General features: G+C 38.6%; 1 protein-coding gene across 4 annotated transcripts in view; it reads right to left on the reverse strand.

Annotated features, from left to right (window-relative positions):
* The window catches only part of KLF12 (KLF transcription factor 12), a 447,122-nt gene that overhangs the window by 16,729 nt on the left and 403,457 nt on the right, over window positions 1-26,936 (reverse strand). For 2 of the 4 annotated variants that reach the window (XM_015439340.4, XM_065532966.1), the window contains exon 7: window positions 13,204-13,361. The exons of the other annotated variants lie outside the window; for them this stretch is intronic. In XM_015439340.4, coding sequence (XP_015294826.3) covers window positions 13,204-13,361 — 158 coding nt within the window. The remainder of the gene's footprint in view (window positions 1-13,203; window positions 13,362-26,936) is intronic. 4 annotated transcript variants of the gene reach the window in all.

A 26,936-nucleotide genomic window follows, 5' to 3' on the forward strand; every position in this document is an offset into this window, starting at 1 on the left:
TGTGAGCAACGCACATAAGAGGAATGTGCAGTTCGAAAAAGCCTGTGTTAAACAAAACACCCATGTTCTCATCAGCCTCTCTATTATTTTCTCAAGCAACTGAAAAGGAACACCTTTTGCAACAGGAAGCACAGGCATTTTCTTAGGTTCAGAAGTGCATTTCTGAAACGTGTCCCTGTTTAACTTTTATAAAGTTACGGGGCCCCAGACACTGACAAATGAGCTTCATTACATTCAAGGCTCAACGTATTTGCTGTGACAATCTGTTTCACTTGAGGAATGGTATTTGCATATGAGGAAAAAAACCAGAATCAAGATTCCTATCTTGTCTTCTGGTTTCTGTTACATTAGTTCATGAAAGTTCACAGAATTTAGATCTGGAAGGAAATTAGGTACTTTCAAGACGAGGAAACTGAAACCTAGAGGCCAGGAAAGAGCTGAGATTACAAGGCTCCTGACTTGTCTACAGATAGACCAGGCGGCTATACCTCTTCATAGGTTAAGGCAGCATAAAATACCACAGGTTTTGAAATCTGAAAGAGCACACAGCCATATGCAGGCTTAGTCACCTATATGAAATCGATCCAAGGCCAAAAAATTAAGCTTTCTGAAAGCTTCCCAGTTTCCTCATCTGTAAAATAGGAATACCATTTACTCCTACAGCACTGTTGTGAAACTCAAAAATACACACACTACATACCTGGCAAATAATACCCACTCAATAAAGGATATTTTATATTTACAAAATTCAAGGTATATCTGTTTTTATAAAGAAATATAAATAATATAAAGTTAAAAATAGATCCTGTTTGCTGTTTCTTCAGCAATTAATTATGGTTTTGGGGTACGTGGACGCCAATCCTTATGCTGATTTTCTTAACATTTTAAACTATAAAGCTACTTTATAGGCCAAGCAGACCAATCTATTATATAATATCCATTTGGTCCTGTCAATTCAATCAAATAAGTAATCAATATGCCAGTCTCCATTCTACTGAATTGCCTGGATTGAATTAATTTACTATCTTTTTCATTAGGTATTATGAAGACCAAGTGGGTTCCTTCTTTCCTCCTCTAAATAATACTGCATATTCTCTAATAAGTATCGTTGATAAAAATTATATTTGCTAAAGCATATTGTACTTTCCATGTATCATATTTTGCTCTAAGAGCTTTATGGATGTTACCTCATTTAATTTGGACAACTTCTTAATGAAGTCGTTGCAATAACTAACGCCACTTCACCCAGTGTCATCACCCAGTTAGCATGTGTCTCAATTACCACTCACCCTGCCTCTCAACATTTTAAATTAGTGCTGTCATAAACCAGGATATCTGGTCAGAACTGGGCATGGAGACTGCAAATGTGAGCTACTACTCACAGGACAGGCAATGGTATTAACAAAAACAGGCTAGCCCTTCTCACTCAGAAATCCAATATAAATGAACTAAAATATCCCACAATAAAAGTGAACTTCAGTGTAAGTAAAAAGTTCAAGGTCAAAAGACAATATTTTATTTGGCTGTTCTGAGTTTCCATTTCTATGTAGTGACCTTTCTTTTCCTATGTGACTGGTTACTTTTTCCTCTGTTTCTTTTGCAGAGACCTCTTCCTTTACCTGTCACATCAATGTTTCCCAAGATTTTGACTTAACTTCTAACCTGGCAGATGTTCCTCTCGGCTCATACGGCTTCCAATACAACCTATAAGGGAAAGGCTCCTAAGCAGCTATACCTCAGTCTCTCTCCTAAGTGCCAGAGAGGGAGACAGGACATTTCCAATTGGCGGTCTGAAAGCATCTTCAACATGACCAAACCTTCCTCAGCATTTACCACCTAAACATGTTCCTCTTCCAGTTTTGCTCTCTGGAAAAATGATAACTCCATCTACTCAGTTACCAAATCATCAGTGTCTCCAGTTGGAGAGATTTCTTGGACTCTTCCCTCTGTGTGATTCCCCCTGCCTGCCCTGCTCTAATAATTACATCTGTCAGTTCTGCCTTCCAAAATCTATCCAGCAGCCTTCCCAGTTTATCCCCACAGTGGCGGTCTACCTTGCTTTAGGTCCTTTCCACCTTTTACCAAGACCAGTTTCTAATGATTCTGTTTCTCCGTCTTGCCTCCTAGGCACACCAATTTATTGTCCATGCTGTAGAGAAAGAAAACTTTTTGAAAGATAATCTGATCATGCCACTTGTTGGTCCCACAGTACCCTGAGACACTCTCTTCCCACCACACTGTGATTGAAGGTTTTCCTCTCTGTCTCACTCAGCAGTGCCACACTGAGGATGGCTTTGAGCCTTCTCACCACTGTATCCCCAGGGACTAACACATTAGTGCTGTGTGCTAATAAAGACTTACTGATCAAACGAGTGAAACTACTTTAATTTAAATACTTTGTTCTTTTAAAAACAGAACATAGGAGAGTCAACAAAAGAGTAATCTATTTTTGTGAGACAAAGAGAATATACTGTTTACATTCTATCTATTCTATAATGTTTTCTTGTCTAATGAATTAGAATACATACTTTTGAAAAGAAAAATATATTTGTGAGGTATCATTTAATACTAGTGCCACTTGCAGTTCTAGTCTGCAAACAAATATTTTGTTTTAAACCTCTAAAATTAGTAACATGTGACTGAGCCTTGCATTTTGTTGCTCAAATGAGCATTATTTTAACACTTAAAATATATTTCTTACAATTCTATTATTCTTGGTTATGGAGATTTTAAATTGAATTATCACGAGCATTATGAATCAACATTTTATTTATTTATTTATTTATTTATTTATTTTTGAGATGGGAGTCTTGCTCTGTCACCTAGGCTGGAGCGCAGTGGAATGATCTCAGCTCACTGCAACCTCTGCCTCCCAGGTTGAAGCGAGTCTCTTGCCTCAGACTCCCGAGTAGCTGGTACTACAGGGGCATGCCACCACGCCCAGATAATTTTTGTAATTTTAGTAGAGATGGATTTTGCTATGTTGGCCAGGCTGTTCTAGAAGTCCTGACCTCAGGTGATCCTCCCACCTCAGCCTCCCAAAGTGCTGGGATTACAGGTGTAAGCCAATGTGCCCAACCCTATTTTTACATATTCTTTAATGATGAATTTATATTCTATCAAAATACAATTTCTTATTGTCTTTAATAATTCCATTAAAACCACAAATTTTATATTAGTAGCAGTTAATTTTACCATTTAGGATAAGATGACCAACACTCAAATCCAGTTATCCTTAGGCAGAACGAGAGAAAGTAGAAAGACTGAAGACACTATATTCCATACCTTTTATATAACCCAGCTTTGATGGATGTACGGATAAAATAAAGCCAGAAGCAAAGGAAGGAGAATGATGTCACGAAGACACTATAAAGATCCCATGGAGGCCGAGCGCGGTGGCTCACGTCTGTAATCCCAGCACTTTGGGAGGCCAAGGCAGGTGAATCACGAAGTCATGAGATCGAGACCATCCTGTCCAACATGGTGAAACCCCATCTCTACTAAAAATACAAAAATTAGCAAGCACCTGTAGTCCCAGCCACTTGGGAGGCTGAGGCAGGAGAATCGCTTGAACCCAGGAGGTGGAGGTTGCAGTGAGCCGAGATCATGCCACTGTACTCCTCCAGCTTGGCGACAGAGTGAGACTCCATCTCAGGAAAAAAAAAACCCAAAAAATCCCATGGCATATTTAACTTTGTACCGTCATTGATAATTTATGTGCGAACATAAACAGAATTATGAAACGCAACTCATTTAGTAATTTATTTATTTAAATGAGGTAATAATGGATAGGTTTAGAAGTCTTTTCTAAACATAGGAAAAAAGATCAACTTATTTTTTCAAATAAAAATAATAATTGATAGGTTTGGAAGTCTTTTCTAAATATAGGAAAAAAGATCAACTTATTTTTTAAATAAAAATAAGGTAAAACTTAAAACAAAATTTGATCAACTATGTACAGAATGGTTGCCTACATTCCAATCATTGTAAATCTTAAGCATATGTCTCTAAACAGTAACTCTCCGTGATAGGTTAAAATGACTCCCTTCCCCATTAACGAAAATAAGTGCTACACCTGCAAAACATTTTGTTACCAATCCAAATTTTTTGTTTTCCTTGTTGGAGGTGGCAATGAAACATGCTTGCCTGCATAGGCAGGTGATGCTTGCTGCATCCCCCCAGTCAGGACGAATGACCCCTTCAGTGCTGCTGTAGCAACTGGCATAGAGCTCACTCGGGGCTTTCCTAGTACGTATTATTTTACATGCTGGATATGTGTGAATGAGGCCGTCTCTCCCACCAGATTTAGGACTCCTTGCTGTCTTCATTTGTACATGACACCATTACATTCAAAGAGCTGTGTGCCAAACGAGCACTCCAGAGCAGTCTATTTAATTTTATTTAATGATTAATGCTTTTGGCCCACATCTTCTCACTGGCTTCTAACAAAATTTTAGTAGATTACGGAGAGAGACCAGTCTATGTTAATTAAAGCCTTAAAAACAGATTAAAGTCTCTTGCTCTCTCATTACTTTACCATCCCTGAAGGGTCGATGCTGAACGGGTAGGTACTGCTGGGTAGACATGCATAGGAACATGGTTCCAGTGAAGAGAGAAGGCTCGTAGGTTATCAGCAAACTAGTCTGAGACCAGATGTAAGGACAAGCATAGGCTTGAGAGAAACCAGAGTTTCAACCCCAGCTCTACTGCTTTCCTAATACCTGCCCGTGTTCACGTGCCCTAATCTTGCTCCTTTCCAGGGAGACGTGTGATGAGAATATGTAAGGCACTAGAAGAGCTATGTTTGTGTTCAAAGGTAAAAAAGAAAACCTGAGAATAATTCACACGAGTAGTTTGTCTAAGTTCACCAGTCAGTTAGAGGCCAAAGACAGATTGAAACTTTTGTCTCTGGACTTCAAGTTTGGTGATATTTCTATTATATTTTCTTATATCTCAGCAGTTACCAATATAGCTCATATTCACGAGCTATTTGATCAGGACTTACAAACAACTTATAGGGAGAGGATTTTTTCCTTGAAAAATGTCAGTGTGCTCTTAAATGATTTATTATCTTGGCATCACTAAGCCCTATGCTTTATCTAACAAGGAACCTAGATGGGGGGGGGTTCTGAAATGGAGCTTTATGTGGAATGAGTTATTTAATTAATGAATACAGATGTGAAGTCATGAACAGCAGCACTCACTCATCTGAAGTTAAGACCTAGCAACCACAAGCACCTGCGAACAAAAGGCCACCAGGATGCACAGCTGTCACAAAGCCCCTGATTTTCTTTGTAGGAATATCCTCAAACCACTTCAGAATCTCATCCAGTAAATGAAGATGAAGATTCAAATTAGAAGCGAGAAATACAGGAATAGCAGCAAGAAATGATGAGACAAGTAAGAAAGTGAGAAAGGACAGAATCTGCAATCATTTAGGATCACTGTGTGGAGGGGCGTGTATACATATGCGTATGTGCATTCCAAATACGTAATCAAATATAATTAATGGAATAAATATGTTATACTATTTGATATTAATTACAGAGGCTTCATTCATCAATAGAAAAATTATGAAATAATGTGTGGTTTCATAAAGGTTCAGAAGAACATACTCTGGAAACTATTAAATCATAATTGCTTAATATTTTTAAGTGTCTATATGAATAAACTTCCTTTATGTACAAAATTCAGATATGAATAATTCCTAAGAAACGTGACTACCTTAAGTTTACTAATTTTTAAGGTCATAGGTATATGGTTTTCATACGACTTAAAATGAGTATTCTACGGGATTACTTACAGGGCCCCACAAATTTATTAGAGAACAGTATGTCAATTGGGGATAGAAAATATTTCCAGATTCATTTGAAACAGACTATTTTTACATATTGCAATTCCTTTGCAAAAAAATCTGATTTTATCTTTGTTTTGCCTTTTTAAAACTTCATCATTAAATTGTAATATTCTGCAGAACACTGATAATGTCAGTGTCATTGTTCCATTTTAATGTCATGTCATATATACCGTGAGAGTTCTAGTTTCTTCTTTTCAGACCCTCTGCTAGACTAGACCCAACATCTGGTTCTGGTGCGCCATCTAGTGGCTGCAGGAATCACTGATGCCTGAATGCTACTTGCTTGTACTGCATTGTAGAAATTACTAGATCATTTATTTTTTAGAAAATAGTGAGAATTCTAAATAGCAAAACCAAATTCACAAAATTATTTTCTTCTAAAATTCAAATGCAAATCAGTTAGTAAGCAATAGAATTCTTAATGTGAGGGAATCCATAGTGCATAATTGTTTTGTACAGCACATATTTAAATGACCATATTAATTTAAATGGCAGTGCATGCTCATTTAAGTACTAATATTTATTTTTGAATATGAATATTTTAAAAAATACTCTGTAAACTGCTTCATGCACAGAGACCCACAATTGAGACAGTGGATATAATTTACCTGCTGACAATAATGTGTATATGACGGCTAAGGTACAGTTTTTCCTTTTTAACATGCCTTAAATGATTAAGCACAAGCAGGTCATTAAAAAATACTTGGTCACATCTTCATGTTATTATCTAAACTGTACATTCATGAAAATATATTTATTTTTAATTTAGAAAGGCACTCCTCAGCATTTCTTTTACTACTCTAAATTCTTTGCTAATATCTAGAAAATGTTCCTCTTTCAAATACCTACAAATATGTGTAAGTTACTAAGTTGTAAATAAAAAGATGACTTATTAGGTACTTACATGGTACAAAAAGATCAAGCATTAAAGGCAAAATTAACTATCTCAAAGGAAGTTTCTCACTGATACTTACTCCCCTCCCATAGCGTGCATGGCTCTCATAAGTCAACTGTTATAATCTCAAATTCCAAATTAATTGTGTTGGTCACACACAAGTAACTTACTCAATATGCCTGAAGCAAAGGTAAGGCTAAGAAGATACTTACTAAGAGCATGCAAACCAACCTGATTCCCTAGAGAACTAGTTTTGATTTCATTTTGAACGCTGTTATAAAATCTTATACATAATTATAAATCAGAAGTCAGGATGGGCTCATTCTGAACTAGTTACAGAAAATCAACAGAATTTCACTTTCTTTCTTTTTAAAAATAATGTTATTTGACTGATAATAGTTCAAGGAAGCCATGCCTGCACATAGTAACTATCTCTCTGCTAAGTGGATGAATGGATTTGACATATCTTGGTTTTGGGCAGGTATTTCACATGGACATTAGATGTAACTGTGAGGCAGAGAAATGTGAGCTGGAAACAGGAGAGCTAGGTGGATTTTGGCTACTGTTTAAAGAACTAAGACCTATTTGAATGGAGACCTCTCGGATCATGTCTTTGGGTTTTTTCCTTGAACGCATCCCATTCAATACATTCATCAATTACCTGGCATAGATGAAGAAGCTGAAACAGACAGCAAAAATAATAAAAGCAAAGTGGGTGGGGAGAACTTTCAAGTCGTTTCAGTTTATTAGAATAATGGGCCCAAATCAAGAAAATGAATATAAAATAATTATTTCTTAGACTTGAAAAAGTATGTACAACCCTCAGAATAATGATTCTGTCCTGTATTTCCAGCCTGTGCCTCAACACTTTCAGTGATAGGGAACACACTACTTACAAGCAAAGCCATCATTAAGGGATGGCTCCAACCATACATAAAACATTGCATGCTTAGGTTTAAAAGAAATCTATTTTAGATACAAGGGTTAGACAAGATACAGTTGTCAGCAGTTTTTGATTTAGATAACCTAGTAGAGAGAGTAAACTGCTAAAAAACTTAACACCATTTTTGCATATACAGGCATATCTTATTTTCCTGCACTTCACTTTATTGCATTTCGAAGATATTGTGTGTGTGTTTGTGTGTTGTGTGTGTGTTTACAAATTAAAGTTTTGTGGCAATCCTAGTCGAGCAAGTCTACCGGTGCCATTTTCCCAACAGCATGTGCTCACTTTGCATCTTTGTGTCACACTTGGGTAACTGTCGCAGTATTTCAAACTTTTAAATTATTAGTATATTTTTTATGGTGATCTGTGATCAGTGACTTTTGATGTTTCTACTGTAATTGTTTTGGGGTTCCATGAACTGTACCCAAGATGGCGAACTCAATAGATAAATGTTGTGTGTGTTGTGACTTCATTACTGACCAGCTGCTACCCCATCTCACTCCTTCTTTGAGCCCCCCTATTCCTTGAGACACAACAATATTGAAATCAGGCCAGTTAGTAACCCTACAATAACCTCTAAGTGTTCAAGTGAAAGGAAAAGTCATACATCTTTCACTTTAAATCAAAAGCTATAAATGATTATGCTTAGCGAGTCAGGCACGTTGGAAGCTGAGACGGGCTGGAAGCTAGGCTTCTTGAGCCAGTTAGCCAAGTTGTGAAAGCAAAGGAAAAGTTCCAGAAGGAAATTAAAATGTTATTCCAGCTAACACACAAATGATAAGAAAGCAAAAACAGTTTTATTGCTGATTTGGAGAAAGTTTGAGTGGTCTGGATAGAAGATCAAACCAGTTACAATATCCCCCAAAGCTAAAGCTTAATCCAGAGCAAGGGCTTAACTCTTCAATTCTTCAAAGCTGAGAGACGTAAGAAAGCTGCAGAAGGAAAGCTGGAAGCTAGCAGAGGTTGGTTCATGAGGTTTAAGGACAGAAGCTGTCTCCATAACATATAAGTGCAAGTTGTAGCACCAAGTGCTGGTGTAGAAGCTGTAGCAAGTTATCCAGAAGATCAAGCTAAGATCACTGATGAAGGTAGCCATACTAACCTACAGATTTTCAGTGTAGATGATATACCCTCCTCTTGAAAGATGTCATGTAGGACTTTCCGAGCCAGAGACAAGAAGTCAATGCCTAGCTTTAAAGCTTCAAAGGACACACTGACCCTTGTTAGGGACTAATGGAGCTAGTAACGTTCAGCTGAAGCCAAGGCTCATATACTATTCTGAAAATCCTAGGGCCCTTAAAGAATTATGCTAAATCAAATGCTAAATCTGCTTACGCTGTATAAATGTAACAACAAAGCTTGGATTTTACAGCATGGTTTACTGAATGTTTTAAGCCCACTGTTGAGGCCTACTGCTCAGAAAAAAAGATGCCTTGAAAAATATTACTGCTCATTGACAATGCACCTGGTCACCCTAGAGCTCTGATGAGATGTACAAGGAGATGGATGTTGTTTTCCTGCCTGCTAACACAACATGCATAGCCCATGGATCAAGGAGTCACTATGACTTTTAAGTCTTATCATTTAAGAAATACATTTCATAAGACTATAGCTCCATAGCTAGTGATTCCCGTTGTGAATCCGGGCAAATTAAATTTAAAAACCCCTGGAGAGGATTCACCATTCTAGATGCCATTATGAACATTTGTGATTCATGATAAGTCAAAAATCAACATGAATTGGAATGTGGAAGTAGTTGATTCAATCCTCATTGATGACTTTGAGGGATTCAAGGCTTCCAAGGAGGAAGGAATTGCAGATGTGGTAGAAACAGCAGGAGAATTAGAATTAGAATTAGAATTAGAAGGGGAGCCAGGTGCGGTGGCTCATGCCTGTAATCCCAGCGCTTTGGGAGGTTGAGGTGGGTGGATCACCTGAGGTCGGGAGTTCGAGACCAGCCTGACCAACACGGAGAAACTCTGTCTCTACTAAAAATACAAAATTAGCTAGGTGTGGTGGCACATGCCTGTAATCCCAGCTACTTAGGAGGCTGAGGCAGGAGAATTGCTTAAAACTGGGAGGCGGAGGCTGCAGTGAGCCGAGATTGTGCCATTGCACTCCAGCCTGGGCAATGAGAGGGAAACTCTGTTGCAAAAAAAAAAAAAAAAAAAAAAAAAAAAAAAAGAATTAGAAGTGGAGCCTGAAGATGTGACTGAATTCCTGCAATCTCATGATAAAACTTGAATGAATGAGGAACTGCTTCTTATGGATGAACAAAAAAAGTGATTCTTGAAATGGAATGTATTCCCAGTGAAGATGCTGTCAACACTGTTGAAATGACAATGAAGGATTTAGATTATATAAACTTAGTTGGTAAAGAAGCATCGGAAGATTGACTGCAATTTAGAAAGAAGTTCTATGGTGGGTAAAATGTTATGAAATAGCATCACATGCTACAGGGAAATCTTCTATGAAAGAAGAGTCCACCGATGTGGCAAACTTCATTGTTGTCTTAAGAAATTTCCACAGCCACTCCAACCTTTAGCAACTACCACCCTGATCAGTCAGCAGCCATCAACCCAGAGGCAAGACCCTCCACTAGCCAAAAGATTACGACTCTACAGGCTCAGATGACTTGTTAGTACTTGTTAGCAACAAAGTGCTTTTTAATTAAGATACGTACTTTTTTAAGACAATGCTATTGCACACTTGAGTACAGTGTAAACACAACTTTTAAATGTAATAGGGAAACCAAAAAATTGTGTGACTTGCTTTCTTGTGATACTTACTTCATTGGAGTGGTCTGGAACTGAACCCACAATATCTCTGAGGTACACCTGTATTAAGAGAAGTCCATTCACAGGATGTGTTCCCTCAATTTGTGGTATGAAAACTTAAAAAGACACAATGATCAGCTGGAGTGAACCTATGAAGACACAGCTGAGAAAACTGGAGGTGTTTGATCTGGAGAATTAAGATGTGAGTTGGTTCATGACAGTGTTGAGAGGAACACCGGGGCCAATGAGTGAAAATTATAGCATTATCATTAGAGTCATTCTGTTCAACCAGAAGATTCCAAGACCTAAACAGCACTGTAAGAGGCTACTGGACATTGTAAGAGAGAACTGTGCCTTCAGATTGTGTTGCAGAAGAATATGCGGCCACTCAGGGCACTTAAGGAGAGTTGGTTAAACTACTAATGTGGGAACAGTAGTCAATCAGAAGTGCAAAAAAGATAATAACAGCTACAACCATCTGGTTGTTAAGAACAAATTTTTAAAAATACACATAAGTATGCAGAAAACTGCATAGCAGTGACTAGCTCTCTGTGAAATATGACACGCAAGGGGTTCCCCTAATTAGGAAACACTAGACTGTAACATATAAAGTTCATTCTGACCCTTAGAGTCTGTGATTTCATTGTATTAATAGCCAAGCTAATGAATTCTGCTTCAGCATAGCATTCCAGGTTCAGATTGTTCTGAATGACAATGCATAAATGATGTCTCCTCTGCTCTCACGGTATATGTTAGAATCTGTAAAATGCAATCCTATACTGCATGGAGTTCAATCCTTTAATAGTACCTGATTAAAAATTTTCCTCTCTTTCACTGTTCATCACTTGGGTAAGAGAAGTAGAGGTGTCTGTGTGAAAATGAGGCTAATATGTATTCCAGAAAGCTCAAAGAGAATAGGGATAACTCAAAATATGTGATGAATCATTGTAGAAAGTCATTTTTTTAAAAACAGAAATGCTCCTATAAAGTCAGTAATATGGCCTAATCATACTTCCTGCCATGATCTGTCCTCACTATCTACTGGTAGGATGGAATATACTTTTTTTGTTGTTGTTGTTTTGAGATGGCATCTCACTCTGTCGCCCAGGCTGGAGAGCAGTGGTGTGATCTCGGCTCACTGCAAGCTCCGCCTCCCGGGTTCACACCATTCTCCTGCCTCAGCCTCCTGAGTAGCTGGGACTACAGGCGCCCGCCACCATGCCCGGCTAATTTTTTTTGTATTTTAGTAGAGACGGGGTTTCACCGTGTTAGCCAGGATGGTCTCGATCTCCTGACCTCGTGATCCACCCGTCTCGGCCTCCCAAAGTGCTAGGATTACAGGCGTGAGCCACTGCACCCGGCCAGGATGGAATATACTTATTCAATTTCCATGTCTTCACACTCATTCTTTGCCTTAATGATAAAGAAACTGACTTAAAAGTAGAGCCTCACAAACAGATAAAAACCTCTCGTTGGGAAGCTCAGAATCATAGAGAAGGAAGAATCTAGAATAAGTAGAATAGGGAGTCTGGGTACAGTGGCTCACACCTGTAATCCCAGAATTCTGAAAGGCCAAGGTGGAAGGACCACTTGAGCCCAGGAGTTTAAGACCAGCCTGGCTAACATAGTGAGACCCTGTCTCTAATTAAGTAGGAAAGGGAAAAGAATAGGGAGCAGAGAGGTAACATGGGCTAAACGGAAAAGGATGCTAATTTCAATTATTTTGATACCTAAGCTGTGAGGCAGTTTACAGAGTTCAGTTACTTTCACATGTCTGAGACGGGAATCTGTTACATGTGAAGCCTCCAGTCAGTGACAGACACTGTCAAGGAAAGACACTGGACTGGACTTGCTTGCTGTGAGCCATGTTTTACTGGGAATGTGTGCATGAGTTTCCCTGCTCTATCGGCTTCTTTGGGCTTCACACAGTCCAGTCACCACTCTTCTTAGAAGAGGTGGTGGAATTGTGGCGCCCTCTTCCAATCTTCAGTCTTTTGCCAGGGCCTTGCACTAGAAGCATCCAGGAGGAACTGGAAGCTCAGGAAGCCAGAGGATGCCACCTGAGGGACACAGAAGGCAGAGGATGGGGTGGGCAGGGGCTAAGTGCAGAGTCACCAGTTCATTTCCTAGATGGATAGGGGAACAGTGGCAAAGGCAGTGAGTCAATTATGGTATCAATTTCCTTTTCTGTAAACTGTCAATACTAAAACTCCTCTCCCTATATAAAAAAATACCAGTGCAAATCAAATGGAGTTATGCCTGAATATTTGTAAAAACTTCCCACAATGCTACGTATCTGTCATTTTTAATTTTCCAGTTGCTTACCTATTTGCTATTTGGGAGAGAGTTTTGAGGAGAGAAAAAAGCACCATCTAAAAGAATGGATAAAATACTAACTTTAAGAGAGAATAATTTTGTTCAGCTTCCTCTTTTATGTCCCACGCGGACATTTTTTAAAACTGATAGACTATATAATGATTAAGTGGTGATGCTGATTATGAGAAAGACTACTAAATCACTGTGTTCCCAGCATTCTAAAAGCTCAAATACTTCATTGGTTTCTCTAGTTTCTCTCTTTCTCGAGACAGAGAATACACTCCGCCTAGAAGGAGGGAACCGGATTTGAGAGGTACACAGGCTGAATGAGTACGAAAGGCTCCTGAGGTAACTGGCCGGCGCTTTATGGACTCCCAGTGGCTCACAGGTGAGAAGCCCTGCAGAGCGGTACCTGTATGTGTCCTCCGGTGAGCCTTCAGGTGAGAACTTTTTGTGTACACTTTGTTGCATCCCTCAAAATCACATCTGTGGATACGCCGTTTTCTGGAGTCTGGGGATTCAGACCGTCTCTGGCGTCTTGTGCTCTCAATACTAAATGGTGAAATTGAACTGGAAAAAGAAAAAGTGGAGTTACATGGTGAGATGCACAGCACCCCGTTTTGGTTCTAGTGGCATGGGAACATTGTCTCAGACACTACAGCTTCACAGACTCAAGGCCACACGACCATAGTTCTTGCTACCACGCTCTTGGGCAGATTTCACTTTTTGAATCCTAAAAGGCAGGCAGCGTGAGTTCTTTCTGGCAAAACACTCCAAGGGAGAGAAAGACATGCTTCAAACGACAATAATAAAAACTGAAAGCAAACGAAAGCAGTGGTCGGTGAGTATTTCCTCATGATCAGAAGAAACAATCTGGTAGGGGTAAATTACCATCTCACGGTTTTGAATTTCTGAATATCCTGATAGAGAAGATTATAAGAAGCCTTGCTACAGACAAATGAATGACAAAATGATACATTTAATAAGTCACAAGAAGGTCTGCACTGCATGTGACAACATAGAAACTCCTGTAAAATCACAAGGTACACTTCAAAACAAGTGAGGTCCGGCTGAAAGGAATGACATCAGTAACATGAATCATGACAAGTTATTTCTGTTTGGTGAAACGCACCTGACATTTAACTTTTCTAGTTGGAGTTGCTTTGTGGTGAGGAATAACATGCATTGTCTTTAAGGATTAGCTGTACCACCATTATAAAAAAAGTTTTAACTAAGAAATTTGGCCCTGACTTGCATGTTGTTTAATCTGAATGCCCCAGTAGAAAAACAGGATTAGTTTATAATGTCACGTAATTGATTAACATGTACTTTAAAAAATCTTAATCTCTTTCGATTGAGACAGAAATAATGACTCATCTCTTTTAGTTATCCATGACGTTCTTTAAAATTACAGTGACATACAATAAAAAAGCAGCCACTCATATTTCTACTCTACAAAATGTATTACAGTTAATATTTTGACATATTTTCTTCCAGCTTGTTCACATTTTGATGCTTTTAAAAATTAATTTTTATTGGTAAATCACCTCTTTTAAAAGTTGAACATTACTGATGAAGATCAATTCCCCTCTTGTTTTCCACCATGATCCTGGTCCTTTCTCCTCCTTCCAGGGAAAAGCCTCTATCCTGAGTTTTCTTTACCTCTTTCCAATTCTTTTAAATTCTGTTTACCTATTCACACCTGCATTTACAGACATTCTTTTTTTTTGTTTTTTAAGTCATATGAATAATATCATGCTGTTTATATCATTCTGCAAATTGTTTTATTCTTATTTTTTTATTCAACATTTAACATTTGAGATTCATCCGTGTTGATATAAATGCCATAATTCACTTATTTGAAGTGCTATATACTTATAACTTACCAATTTTAAGATCTATTTTTTAATATTTTAACCATCTCTAAAATCAGAATGCTTCTTACAATTGATGGCTTATTGTAGTTTTACTGGTGTAATCTTTTTTTATTAGTGGTACATAAAGTAATGGGGCATTTCACAGTTGATGACATTTCAACTTAGATCAGGGGTCAGTGAACTTTTTCTGTCAAGGGCTAGACAGTAAATATTTTATTTCAACACTGAGGGCCACACAGTCTTATGTTGTAACTAATCAATTCTACAACTGTATCATGAAAGCACCCATAGATTATATAAAAACAAATGAATGTGGTTATGTTCCAATAAAACTTTGTTTACAGAAACAGTGGGCTGGCCAGGCACAGTGGTTCAAGCCTGTAATCCCAGCACTTTGGGAAGCTGAGGCAGGAGAACCGCTTGAGTCCAAGAATCTGAGACCAACCTGGGCAAGAAGGAGAGACCCTATCTCTACAAAACAAATAAACAAACAAACCAAAAAACAGTGGGCTGTATTCTGTCCATGAGCTGTAGTTTGCCGACTATGCAGTTACATGAAATATGGTGGGAGTCCAGTGAATATTCATTGCCATTTCCCAAGTGATGGACACATAGACTACTTGTAATTTGCACTTTTATACTGCTCCAGTGAATTTTTTTCTGAAAGTCTCTTTCTGCACACATGTGTCTTAAGATTTCAGCGTACCTTCTCCCTTTTACTAATAAATTAGGCAAACAAAGCTTTATGTTGGCTAAGGTCAAATATAAACAATATTTATCTACCTGTGTCTCAAACAGTTTTATGCAAGATCTACATTAGTAGAATGAAAGAACACATGTTATGTATGGCCAAGCCACCTTTTTCAGCTTTCTTATCAATGTAGACTTGTGACTTTCCACATAATTGACTCACAGTTGCAGGGATTGGGGTCTATCGTGAAAGGAGTCAAAATAGTGTGGCTGGCCTGCCTCATGTAAGAATAGCTGTAGTTACTCCTGACAAGGTATATTTTTATCACTGGGTTTGATTCCCATGAACAAGTAAGGCTGTGTGGTGATAACAGAGCAACAGTAATTCATTTCTGGAATATGTAGTTATGAAAATAAATATTGATCTTGGCACTTCCTTTTTTTTCCTGAAAAAAAGGAAGTCATTCATAGTGTTGTACAATGTTTAACATCTTTTAAAAGTGAGAAAATGATAGAGTATTTGTTTTCTGCAAGTTATAAGTTAAAGTCTATAAGAACACTTTGTTTTGTATAATATTTTCTACACATGAATATATAGAAGTCTAAATGTAACTATGCATAAACACACAAACAGAGGCTTTTGCTGAGTTTCATTGATTTTTAGCTATTTATCTTGCTATCTGTATATAAGGAGAAAAGTAAAAAAATAAAAAAATTAAAAACCAACCAAAAAAACCCTGAAATCAGAATTCAGTCATAATGAATGTTTCTTTAGGGACCAATGAAGTAATCCTGCAACACAGCCCATCAACCACCAAACACACAGCAGGCAGGGAAACAAAAACAAAGGCTACAGAAGGCCATGAAATTGCTTCACTGTGAGTTTGTTTTGAATTTACATCAAAATGAAGACAGGTGGATTGTCTATAGGACCTCAGCCCTGGTTTTCCTCATTCTAAAGTGAAATGTGGGCCAGGTGCGGTGGCTCACGCCTGTAATCACAGCACGTAGTGAAGCCGACGCAGGTGGATCGCTTAGCTCAGGAGCTCAAGACCAGCCTGGGCAACATGGCGAAACCCCGTCTCTACCAAAACATACAAAAATTAGCCGGGCGTGGTGGCTCATGCCTGTAATCCCAGCACTTTGCGAAGCTGACGTAGGTAGATCCCTTGAGCTCAGGAGTTCAAGACCAGCCAGGGTAACACATGGTGAAACCCTGTCTCTACAAAAACATACAAAAATTAGCTGGGTGTGGTGGCATGTGCCTGTACTCCCAGCTGCTTGGGAGGTTGAGGTGAGAGGATTGCTTGAGCCGGGAAGGTAGAGGTTGCAGTGAGTCAAGATCACGCCACTGCATGCAAATCTGGGTGAAAAAGTGAGACCTATCTCAAAAAAAGAGTTAAGTGAAATGTTTTAGAACATTATGAAGAACAAATACCTAAAGGTATCTGTACAATAAAAATCATTTTTAAAAAGGATATATGCAATGAATAGTTGTGCCCAGTAAAGCTGTCTTTGAAATGACATTCAATGGGTCGATTTTCTCCTTGGTTTCCCTTTCTAAATGGCAGAGAGATCTTCACACGTCAAAGAATCCTAGCTAAGCTATGCCTTTCGGAACTGCTGATTTGATTTTTTTGTGGAAAGGTAGGAAGGTAAGTGAAGCTGAGGGAACAGCGAACCAGAAGTGCAGAAGGACATGAGGAACACAGGAAGGTGACAGGACAGTCCAAGCTCCTAGAGCGCTGCTGTTGTGCTGGGATCCCCAGCATAAATCCACAGTCAGCGGGCACGGCAAGTGGACGACAACCGTGGACTGCGGTTTGTCTGAGCCAAGTCCATGACTGGAAAGGTGACAGTCGAGTTGTTGGTACCAAATAATTTTGTATTTCCAGAACCTAGGACATTGTGGGCATTCAAAAAAAAATGTTGGCTAAATAGAATAAATAATGCATTATTAAGCCTGGTATTCCTAATTTTTAATTTTATAATTAATTTATTAATTCTTAATTGGTTAATTAATTCTTACTAGGATACTTTGATTCCAAGTCTTCAGACAATGAGCACTCAATTCCACACTACTACACTCATTTCCCCGAGTTTCTTTTTTTTTTTTTTGAGACAGGGTCTTGCTCTGTCACCTAGACTGGTGGCCTAGGTGGCACAGTCATAGCTCACTGTAATCTTGAACTCCTGGACTCTAGTGATCCTCCCCCTCAGTCTCCCGAGTAGCTAAGATTACAGGTACACGCAACCATGCCTGGCTAACTGTTTAATTTTTTGTAGAGATGGGGTTTTGTTATGTTGCCCAGGCTCCTGGCTTCAAGTAATTCTGCCTCAGTCTCCCCAAGTGCTGGGATTACAGACGTGTTCCACCATACCTGGCCAAGTTTCATATTTTCAATGCTACACAAAGTGGCTAGTGAATATCTGGGAATCTGGGTAACCATTAAAAATACATAGATATAAATGTCTCAATTATTTCCTCTAAGTTCAAGAGCAGTGTGTTCTAAAGTATTGCTTACAATTAAATTTCTCAGTGGGACGCCACTGATAAATGTGTAGGATGCTGGTGAATGAAATAACAAAAGTCTTTCTTTTGACCCTAATAGGCATTTCGATAAGTTGGAAAAAGTGAGGGAAAGACCCTTACTCCTGGCAATGTTATCTTGCCCCATCTCACTCGGGGGCTGCCCATAAGAAGGGGTGTTTGGTAATAGAACAGCTGGGTGTTTTCACTCTGCCTTACCTATGCTTTCTGAGCAACATGCCCTTTGTTCAGAAGGCACTCGAAGAATCCTCACAGGCATGCAACCTGACTTCTGCGCTTCAAAAACTGGCCTTATTTTAAAGAATAGGAATGTGCAAGTAACTACTGCACACACCAGTAGAGCATTCTTCCAATAATCTTTAGTAATAAGCTTGGTATGATGAAAATGGTTCAGGTAAAACACTTGTTACTGTGTTCCCAAATTCCATACCAAATACATCTGTACAGCCCCAAAGAATAATAACTAAAGGCCCACTTCTTTCCCCAGAAGGTTAGACCATTTAGAGTAGTGAATGAACGCCTGAGGGGGCCTCACTGGTACCACGTTGTAATAATTAGATCCAGAGAGAACAAATGAGTGAATCATGACTTTGGTTGCACAACAGTCCCACTTGGAATGGCAAGTTAAATTAGAATTAAATCCAGAGAGGCTCAAAAAATCACATCCAAGAACAGCTCTATTTAAATGGAAGGTGCCGCATGGCTGCCATGAAAGAAATTAGGGTTAACTGTAATCAGCCGGTAATAAAAGACCATTCGTCATGTGTGACCTTAGCATGATGAGATGTCCTTCACTGAAATTGGAGTTTTTACAGGAGTTAAAAAAAAAAATTAAAAAGGCCAGGACAATCTTTCAAGCCTGGAAAGAAGACATACACATCACAGATTTAAAAACCAGAGCAGAAGGAGCTTTAGTAAATTCACACACTCTATCGCAACAGAATTCCAAGGGGCACAGCTGAGGATAACAGCGGTATTTACAGAATGCTTACTGTGTGTCAGGCACTGACCTAAATGCCTTAACCTTCAGAGCAACCCTCTGAGGTTGACACTACTATCCCTGTACACTGTATCCCTCTTTTACAGATGAGGAAACTGAGGCACAAAGAGGTTAAGGCCAAGGCCAAGACAAAGTCTACGGCTACACCGAAACTCAGACCCGAGTGGCTGATTCCAGAACTTGATCTTAATTACAATGTTATGCTTATTCAGATGAAGATACAGGTATTACAAACCAACATATGATAAAATGGGAAAAAGCAACAAAATATCTGTAGCATTTAAATTTCCCCTTTAACCCAATTATATAAAACAACAGCACATATAAGTGTTACTGAATATAGCCTGCTATGATAAGACATATACTTTTCTCTGGAGAACTGTAAAAAGGTAAACCATTTTATAAGTACTGTCAGATGGGCTTTCAGTATACTTACTATCAATCTACCAAATAAAGTATTTTCTTTTCTCTCTTTTTATCTTTTTTTAAAAAGAGACAAGGACTCATTCTGTTGCCCAAGCTGCAGTGCAGTGGTATGGTCACAGCTCACTGGAGCCTCAAACTCCTGGGCTCAAACAATCCTTCTGCCTCACCTCCTGGGAGCTAGGACTACAGGCGCATGCTACCATGCCTAGTTAATTTTTTTTTTTTTTTTTTTGGGTAGAGTAAGGGTCTTGTTGTGTTGTCCTGGCCTGTCTTGAACTCCTGGCCTCAAGTGATCCTCCCACTTCAGCCTCCCAGAGTGTTGGGATTATAGGTATGAGCCACTATGCCTAGCCAGTACATATTTTGTTAAAGTTGTTATAAACTATATATTTACAAGGGAAATGTTTTTTAAAGGCTGAGTTTGGCAGTGGTATATGATAATATCTTCCTTGCCCATTAATGCCACAAAATTAGTCCCTTCCCTGTCATTCCACTTTATTTACAATTGTACCAAAAATAATTGAGTTGGTTGCATGATAGAATTACCTTAACGGAAATGAGAACATTCAGTTTACAAAGTATATTGTGTACTGTTTCTAAAGTTCAATATTATTTAAAATAAGACATTGAACATCACCTACAGAATTCTGAATTAACTTCTGCCACAAAATACATGTAGGTACAATGACTTCCTTGTTAGTGAATCAAACACCACCCTGGAAATGAATTATCAAGACCATAAGCAGAGCAAGAGTGGATGAGACTTTCAGTTAACCAGGATTTACATAAATCTCAGTAAAACAGATTCTATTCACATGAACAAGCCAGATATCTGCATTACTTTGTAGGCTTTCCCTTAACCAGCAGATGGCTCTCAGAGGCAGGAATCCTCATATGTATCTTCCATACTACAACAGACTCGTGCCTGTCAAACCATGTCAATGTCTCTCCTATGATATTAATTAGGGAAAAAGCGCTGTTTAGATACATTTACTACCAAATCCCTGCAGCTACATTCAGAGGTAGAGCAGATTCACTGGTGTCAAGTTCCTCTTTCACTCCTCTGTAGCATTTCACAGAAAACTACTTTTGAACAGATTGAAATTGTAAGATTAGTAGCTGCCACCCTTTTTAGAAGCCGTGACTGAGACACTATATCATGTTCTAATTTGGATTCAATAAAAATGTTTTCACAAAATGTATGAATCAAGAGAAATACATTTGCTAAAATGCGTCAAAAAGCTCAATCTTAGCATCTATTCAAACTAGAGTTTGGCAAGTTTTCCATATGAACAGAATATGTCTAAAATGCATACTTAATTACTGTTTTACTTTAATAAGCACAGTCTACTACTAAACTAATTAAAGGATAATGGTTTACAAAGGAGCCTTTTGGGGGCCCAGGGGTTGCCCTGGGGTTGGATTCACAGTATTTCATGATTTTACTTAAACATAACAGCAGCCAGTAAGTATTTTTCCACATCACTTTCTAGACCGTTAAAAAACTTAAAACTATTACAAGCTTTCTGTTCTTTTTGTTTCAACATATTTCAGCAAGCAAGATCATAAGCTCTATTAGGCAAAATGGTTAATCAAAGTAGAAAAAAATGAATCATTAACAGTTTGCTATGGTTGGCTTTATTATCAAACTTTTATGATGAAATTAGACTACAAGTTGAAAGAGGGCTATTGGCTAACAAAAAAATATCTATTTCAGATATAGTGTATCTATTCAAAATAGCTACTCTTTGGGGAATGTCTTATGCATTGCAAACACTTTACCCTATGAAATCAATTCATAATGTAGGATGAAACGAGGGTTCTGAAACAGGTATGGATTTCTGGATTATACTGGATGTACCCACTGAATGGAAGACACATAACATACTTAAATATTTAGAGGGATTTTCCCACAGCATTTCTTCAGAAAATATCACGGTTTAAATTATGTTTTATGCCAGAAGTTATAGCTTGGTGGATTACATAAACCTTAAAAAAAAAACTTTCTAGGTCAGAATAGGATTAATTATTTTAATCTGAATGCCTTAAGGTAAGCCCTGCCCTCCTCATTCTGGCACGGCCCCAACCCATGCCCAATTACTTATGAGAACAGCACTTTATCTTATCCATGTGGCTCTTGAACACATCTGATTTTGGGACTCTCTAGAATCATGCTAAATTTTAAAAATAAGTTATCCTTATTTGACTACAGTTAAACTTCAAGCTACTCAAGAGTGAAGAGTCTTACACGTGTCTATTTATGTGGCCAATGAACATGAAAAAAGCTCATCATCACTGGTCATTAGAGAAATGCAAATCAAAACCACAATGATACCATCTCATGCCAGTCAGAATGGTGATCATTAAAAAGTCAGGAAACAACAGATGCTGGAGAGGATGTGGAGAAATAGGAACACTTATACACTGTTGGTGGGAGTGTAAATTAGTTCAACCATTGTGGAAGACAGTGTGGTGATTCCTCAAGGATCTAGAACCAGAATTACCATTTGACCCAGCCATCCCATTACTGGGTATATATCCAAAGGATTATATATCATTCTACTATAAAGACACATGCACACGTATGTTTATTGCAGCACTATTCACAATAGCAAAGACTTGGAACCAACCCAAATGCCCACCAATGATAGACTGGATAAAGAAAATGTGGCACATATACACCATGGAATATTATGCAGCCATAAAAAAGGATGAGTTCATGTCCTTTCCAGGGACATGGATGAAGCTACAAACCATTATTCTCAGCAAACTAACACAGGAACAGAAAACCAAATACCTCATGTTCTCACTCATAAATGGGAGTTGAACAATGAGAACCCATGGACACAGGGAGGGGAACATCACACCTGGGGCCTGTAGGGGAGTGGCGGCTAGGGGAGGGAGAGCATTAGGACAAATACCTAATGCATGAGGGGCTTAAAACTTAGATGACGGGTTGATGGGTGCAGCAAACCACCATGGCCCCTGTATAACTATGTAACAAACCTGCACGTTCTGCACATGTGTCCCAGAATTAAAAAAAAACACAAAAAACAAAAAACAAAAAAGACTCTCATACACGTCTGTCTAGAAGCCATTGTTATACAAGGATGCCTGAATGGGTGATGGGAAAGGAAGGGAAGAAGGACGCTGGGAAGCTAACTATATACATAGGAACCTCACCATAACACTGCTCTAAGGCAGAACTGAATAGGAGGAGGTTAATATTTCTACTTTAGAAGGATCTTATTATAAAGCAGATTTACTAATAAGGTGGTACTGTGGATGTTCCTGGACAAAGAATGTAGCGAGATTCCATGTTTTAAAGATGAAAACATTTAAGATGTTTCAAAATACACAGCTCTAATGAGATACTATAATGCAACCACAAAATGAACTTTTGGGTTCGGCACGGTGGCTCATGCCTATAATCCCAGCACTTTGGGAGGCTGAGGCAGGCGGATCACCTGAGGTCAGGAGCTCGAGACTAGCCTGGCCAATGTGGTGATACCCTGTCTCTGCTAAATGTACAAAAATTAGCCAGGTGTGGTGGCAGATACCTGCAATCCCAGCTACTCGGGAACTGAGGCAGGAGACTTGCCTGAACCCAGGAGGCAGAGGTTGCAGTGAGCAGAGATTGAGCCACTTCACTCCAGACTGGGTGATAGAGTGAGCCTCCATACCCCCCAGTAAATAAATGAATAAATAAATAAATAAATAAACGTTTGATGTGACCATCAAAACAGGCCTACATCTATTTTATGCTGATCATTAACCAGATCTATGTTACACTAGAGATTTGTTTTATTAAAAAACACTGAAATTATATCATGTAACTATGTGGTACTTAAGCTAACATGAATTATTGAAAGTTTTTATTGCTTGCGTAGGATTATATAAATCAGACCAAACAGAAGTCATTGGTTCTGCCACATCGGCCAGGCTGGTCTCGAACTCAAGTCTCGAACTCAAGTTTTCCACTTGAGTTTGTGTTACCAAAATGACTGTCTGAGGCCACACGTAGGGAATTTTCTCATCATAAGATGTACAAGTATTTGAATTGTGGAGGAAAACAAAAATCTTCCCACCTGAAAAGATTATTCTTTCCTCAGTGAATTATCTTGACACCACTGACAAAACCAATTTACCATAATGTAAGGGTTGATTCCTGGACTCTTACTTCTATTCCATGGATTTGTCTATATATAATTATCCCAGTACCACAATGTCTTAATAATTTTATACCTTTAGGATCAATTTTTAAATTGGAAAACATTATTCCTCCAAATTTATTCTCCCCCTTCAGACTGTCTTCACACAAAATTTAGAATCATCTCATCAATTTCTTTCTTTCTTTTTTTTTTTTGAGATAGAGTCTCACTCTGTGGCCCAGGCTGTAGTGCAATGGTATGATCTCGGCTCACTGCAACCTCCACCTCCCGTGTTCAAGTGATTCTCCTGCTTCAGCCTCCCGAGTAGCTGGGATTACAGACGTGTGCCACCATGCCTGGCTAATTTTTGTATTTTAGTAGAGACAAGGCTTCATCATGTTGGCCAGGCTGGTTTCGAACTCCTGACCTCAGGTGATCCACCCGCCTCAGCCTCCCAAAGTGCTAGGATTACAGGCATGTGCCACTGTGGCCAACCATCATCAATTTCTGTAAAAGAAAACTCAGCTGGAATTTCGATGAAAACCAAATCATAGACTGCTGCCATCTTAACAACATTATGTCTTTCAAACCATGAATATAGGACATCTTTCCATTTAATTAAAAAAATTTTTTTAACCATGTTTTGTAGTTTTCAATGTTCAAGTCTTACATGTCTTTTGTTAAATATATTCATAGGTATTTTCTTCTTTTTCATGCTATTGTAAATGAAATTGTTTTCTTAATTTCATTTTTAGATTGTCCATTGTTAGTATACAGAAATACAATTAATATTTGTTTATTGATCTTGTGTCCTGTAACCTTGTTAATCTCATTTATTAGTTCTAATACTTTTTGGGAGGTGACCTTTAAGATTTCCTATATACAAGATCACGTCAACTACAAATAGAGATAGCTTTACTTCTTCCTTTCCAATCCACATTTCTTTTTTTTTAATTGCCTCGGCTAGAATGTTGAGTGAAAGTGGTGTGTATGGACATCCTTGTCTTGTTACTGATCTGAGGGTTAGGTGCTCAGTCTTCTATCATTCAGTATGTTAGATACGAGTTTTTCACAGAGGCACTCTATCAAGTTGAGGATACTGTGGTCTATTCCTGTGTGTGTACTGAGTGTTTTCATTACAAAAGGATGTTGGATTTTGTCAAATGCCTTTTCCGTGTCTATCGAGATAAATGTGGTTTTCCCTATTAATGTTGTGTATTATATTGATTTCCACATGTCAAATCAGCCTCGTTTCCAGGTTATGTCCCCCTTCTCATGGTATGTAATCCTTTTTATATGTTGCTGGACTCAGTTTGCTTGTAATTTGTTGAAGGCTTTTGAGTCTCCACTCACAAGGGATATTGGCATGTAGTTTTCTTGTGAGGTCTTTGTCTGGTTTTGGTATTAGGATAATGCTGGTATCAAAGAATAAGTTAGCAAGAGTTCTGGGCTCCTCATTAACCTTGAGCTTCATGGCACCATGTTTACACTAAGATCCATTCCTTACTATGTCGACTATTCCCATTTGCTGATATTTCTAACCTCAGTTTTGCCTCCTCACTTCGGCAGAGTTGCTCTTTATGATATTTTTATGCTATTAGCCCTGCTCTTACCTAGAACTTTTCATATCACTAAAGTTTCACGGCTATGATGTCCACTGAATGCACAGACCTGGTTCATCCCTATTCGCCTATGAAGAAGGATCAAATAAGAACTTTTCAAGTTTTAAAGTATGTGTTACTTACTTTCCTAGATTCACTTTTCTGCATTATTGGCAACACACTGTCTAAAGTTCTCAGGATTTGAGCATATTGCTAGGTCTTTCTGTTCAAATCTCAATGTGAACTGTACTGTTTACAATATTCCCAGTGTATACTGTAAAATATTGCATGGTGTAATAATGGCTTCTACAGCGCCATACATAAGCTTGTCAGAAAAATTACTTGACAGCAGGCAGGGTAGATAGTGTTATTGGCAATCTTACAGCTGAGAAATAGGTGAGGAAAGCAGAGCCTGGAGTGGTTAATTGCTAGGGAATGATAAACCTGAGAGCACTTGTCTCTATTCCTCTTCCTACATCACGTCTTTCCTAAGGAAAGATGAAAAATCTTAAAAATTTCAAGATGATAATGTTAAATCTCCTGTGCCATATTTATTGATGATTAAATACTACAAGCTCTGTTGGCTTTTTTTTTTTTTAACTTGGCTTTTTCCTGCTGAGAAAATCAGTAAGATGAGAGTTGTAGATTAGTAGCAGTCAGCTGTGTAGGTATTTTTCATCTTAACAGTAGTGACTCAATAAAAAAAAAAAAAACACAATTATTTTCTGTAAGTTCACCATAGGGAAGCAAGTGAACACGCAAAGGCATCCTTAGCAAGTTCATAATCTAGTAAAGTGTAGAACTTGGAAATCTCTCTACCTCAAATGCACGAAAAATGACTCAAATCTTTGCTCAAATCTATGACGTGTGGAAGTGTAAAGTCTCTTCCCTAGCGCCCTCCAGGATGTATGTATATTTCTGGGACTTCAGTTCTCAGAACCACCTTGGCCTCCAGCATCAAGTTAGCACCTTCTTCAAGAACACCTTCTTCAAGAACTACATAAACCCATCTGAGCATCTAGGAAGCCCTCTCGCCTACAGACAGATGTGGAGGGACTCCTGGAGCTTCACTCTCCTTGCCTGTTGCTCCTTCTATCTGGAAAATGCTCTTGGCTGCCTCTGTGCCGCTCACTGGTCCCATCCAGCCTCACACTCTTTGCATCTTGCCAGGGAGCTCTCTGCTACGTCTCTTCTCTGATTTCTCACTCCACCCCCATCTCAACTGTATGCAAAAGAAAAACAACAGCTACCTTCCCTTGGCCCAAGTATGATAGCTTTGCCTTCCAAAAACCTTGGGGGCAGGTTATATCCACGTCCCTGGCTAGGAAGTACGGGTAGGGCTCACGGCTCACAGCTTACCTCCAAGTCTTTCAGAGGGCACGTTTTCCACACCAAGAATTTTGTTCTGGAGGAATTCAGTGCCAGCTATTAAGATGATTAAAAACTCCTTCAACTTATTATATATGTAAATCATAATTATACAAGGCAAAAAACGATATGTGATAGAGGTGTAATGAAGTGTTACGGGAGTCAAGGGAGGGGGTGTCCGATTTCTGTTTGGAAAGATCAGGGCAAGCTTAACAGAGGACACCAACAAATGAGTCTTGAAGAATACTGGTATGTGGATGTGTCGGTGGTAAAGAGAAGGTGGAAGAGAGAATTTATGCTTATGGAGATAAAATAGCTCACAGTTAATCTTAATACCAAATTGTCTAACAAACAGGGTTCCTAATGGGCAGAAGAGGAAGATACAGGGCAGACAGGATGACCAGGGCCACGAATGATAGACTGAATGTTTCCTTACAAGAACTTCAATGTGTAGGCCCTGGAAGTGGCATGATTTTATTTT

Source organism: Macaca fascicularis, chromosome 17 (assembly GCF_037993035.2).
Source record: "Macaca fascicularis isolate 582-1 chromosome 17, T2T-MFA8v1.1".
Lineage (NCBI taxonomy): Eukaryota > Metazoa > Chordata > Mammalia > Primates > Cercopithecidae > Macaca > Macaca fascicularis.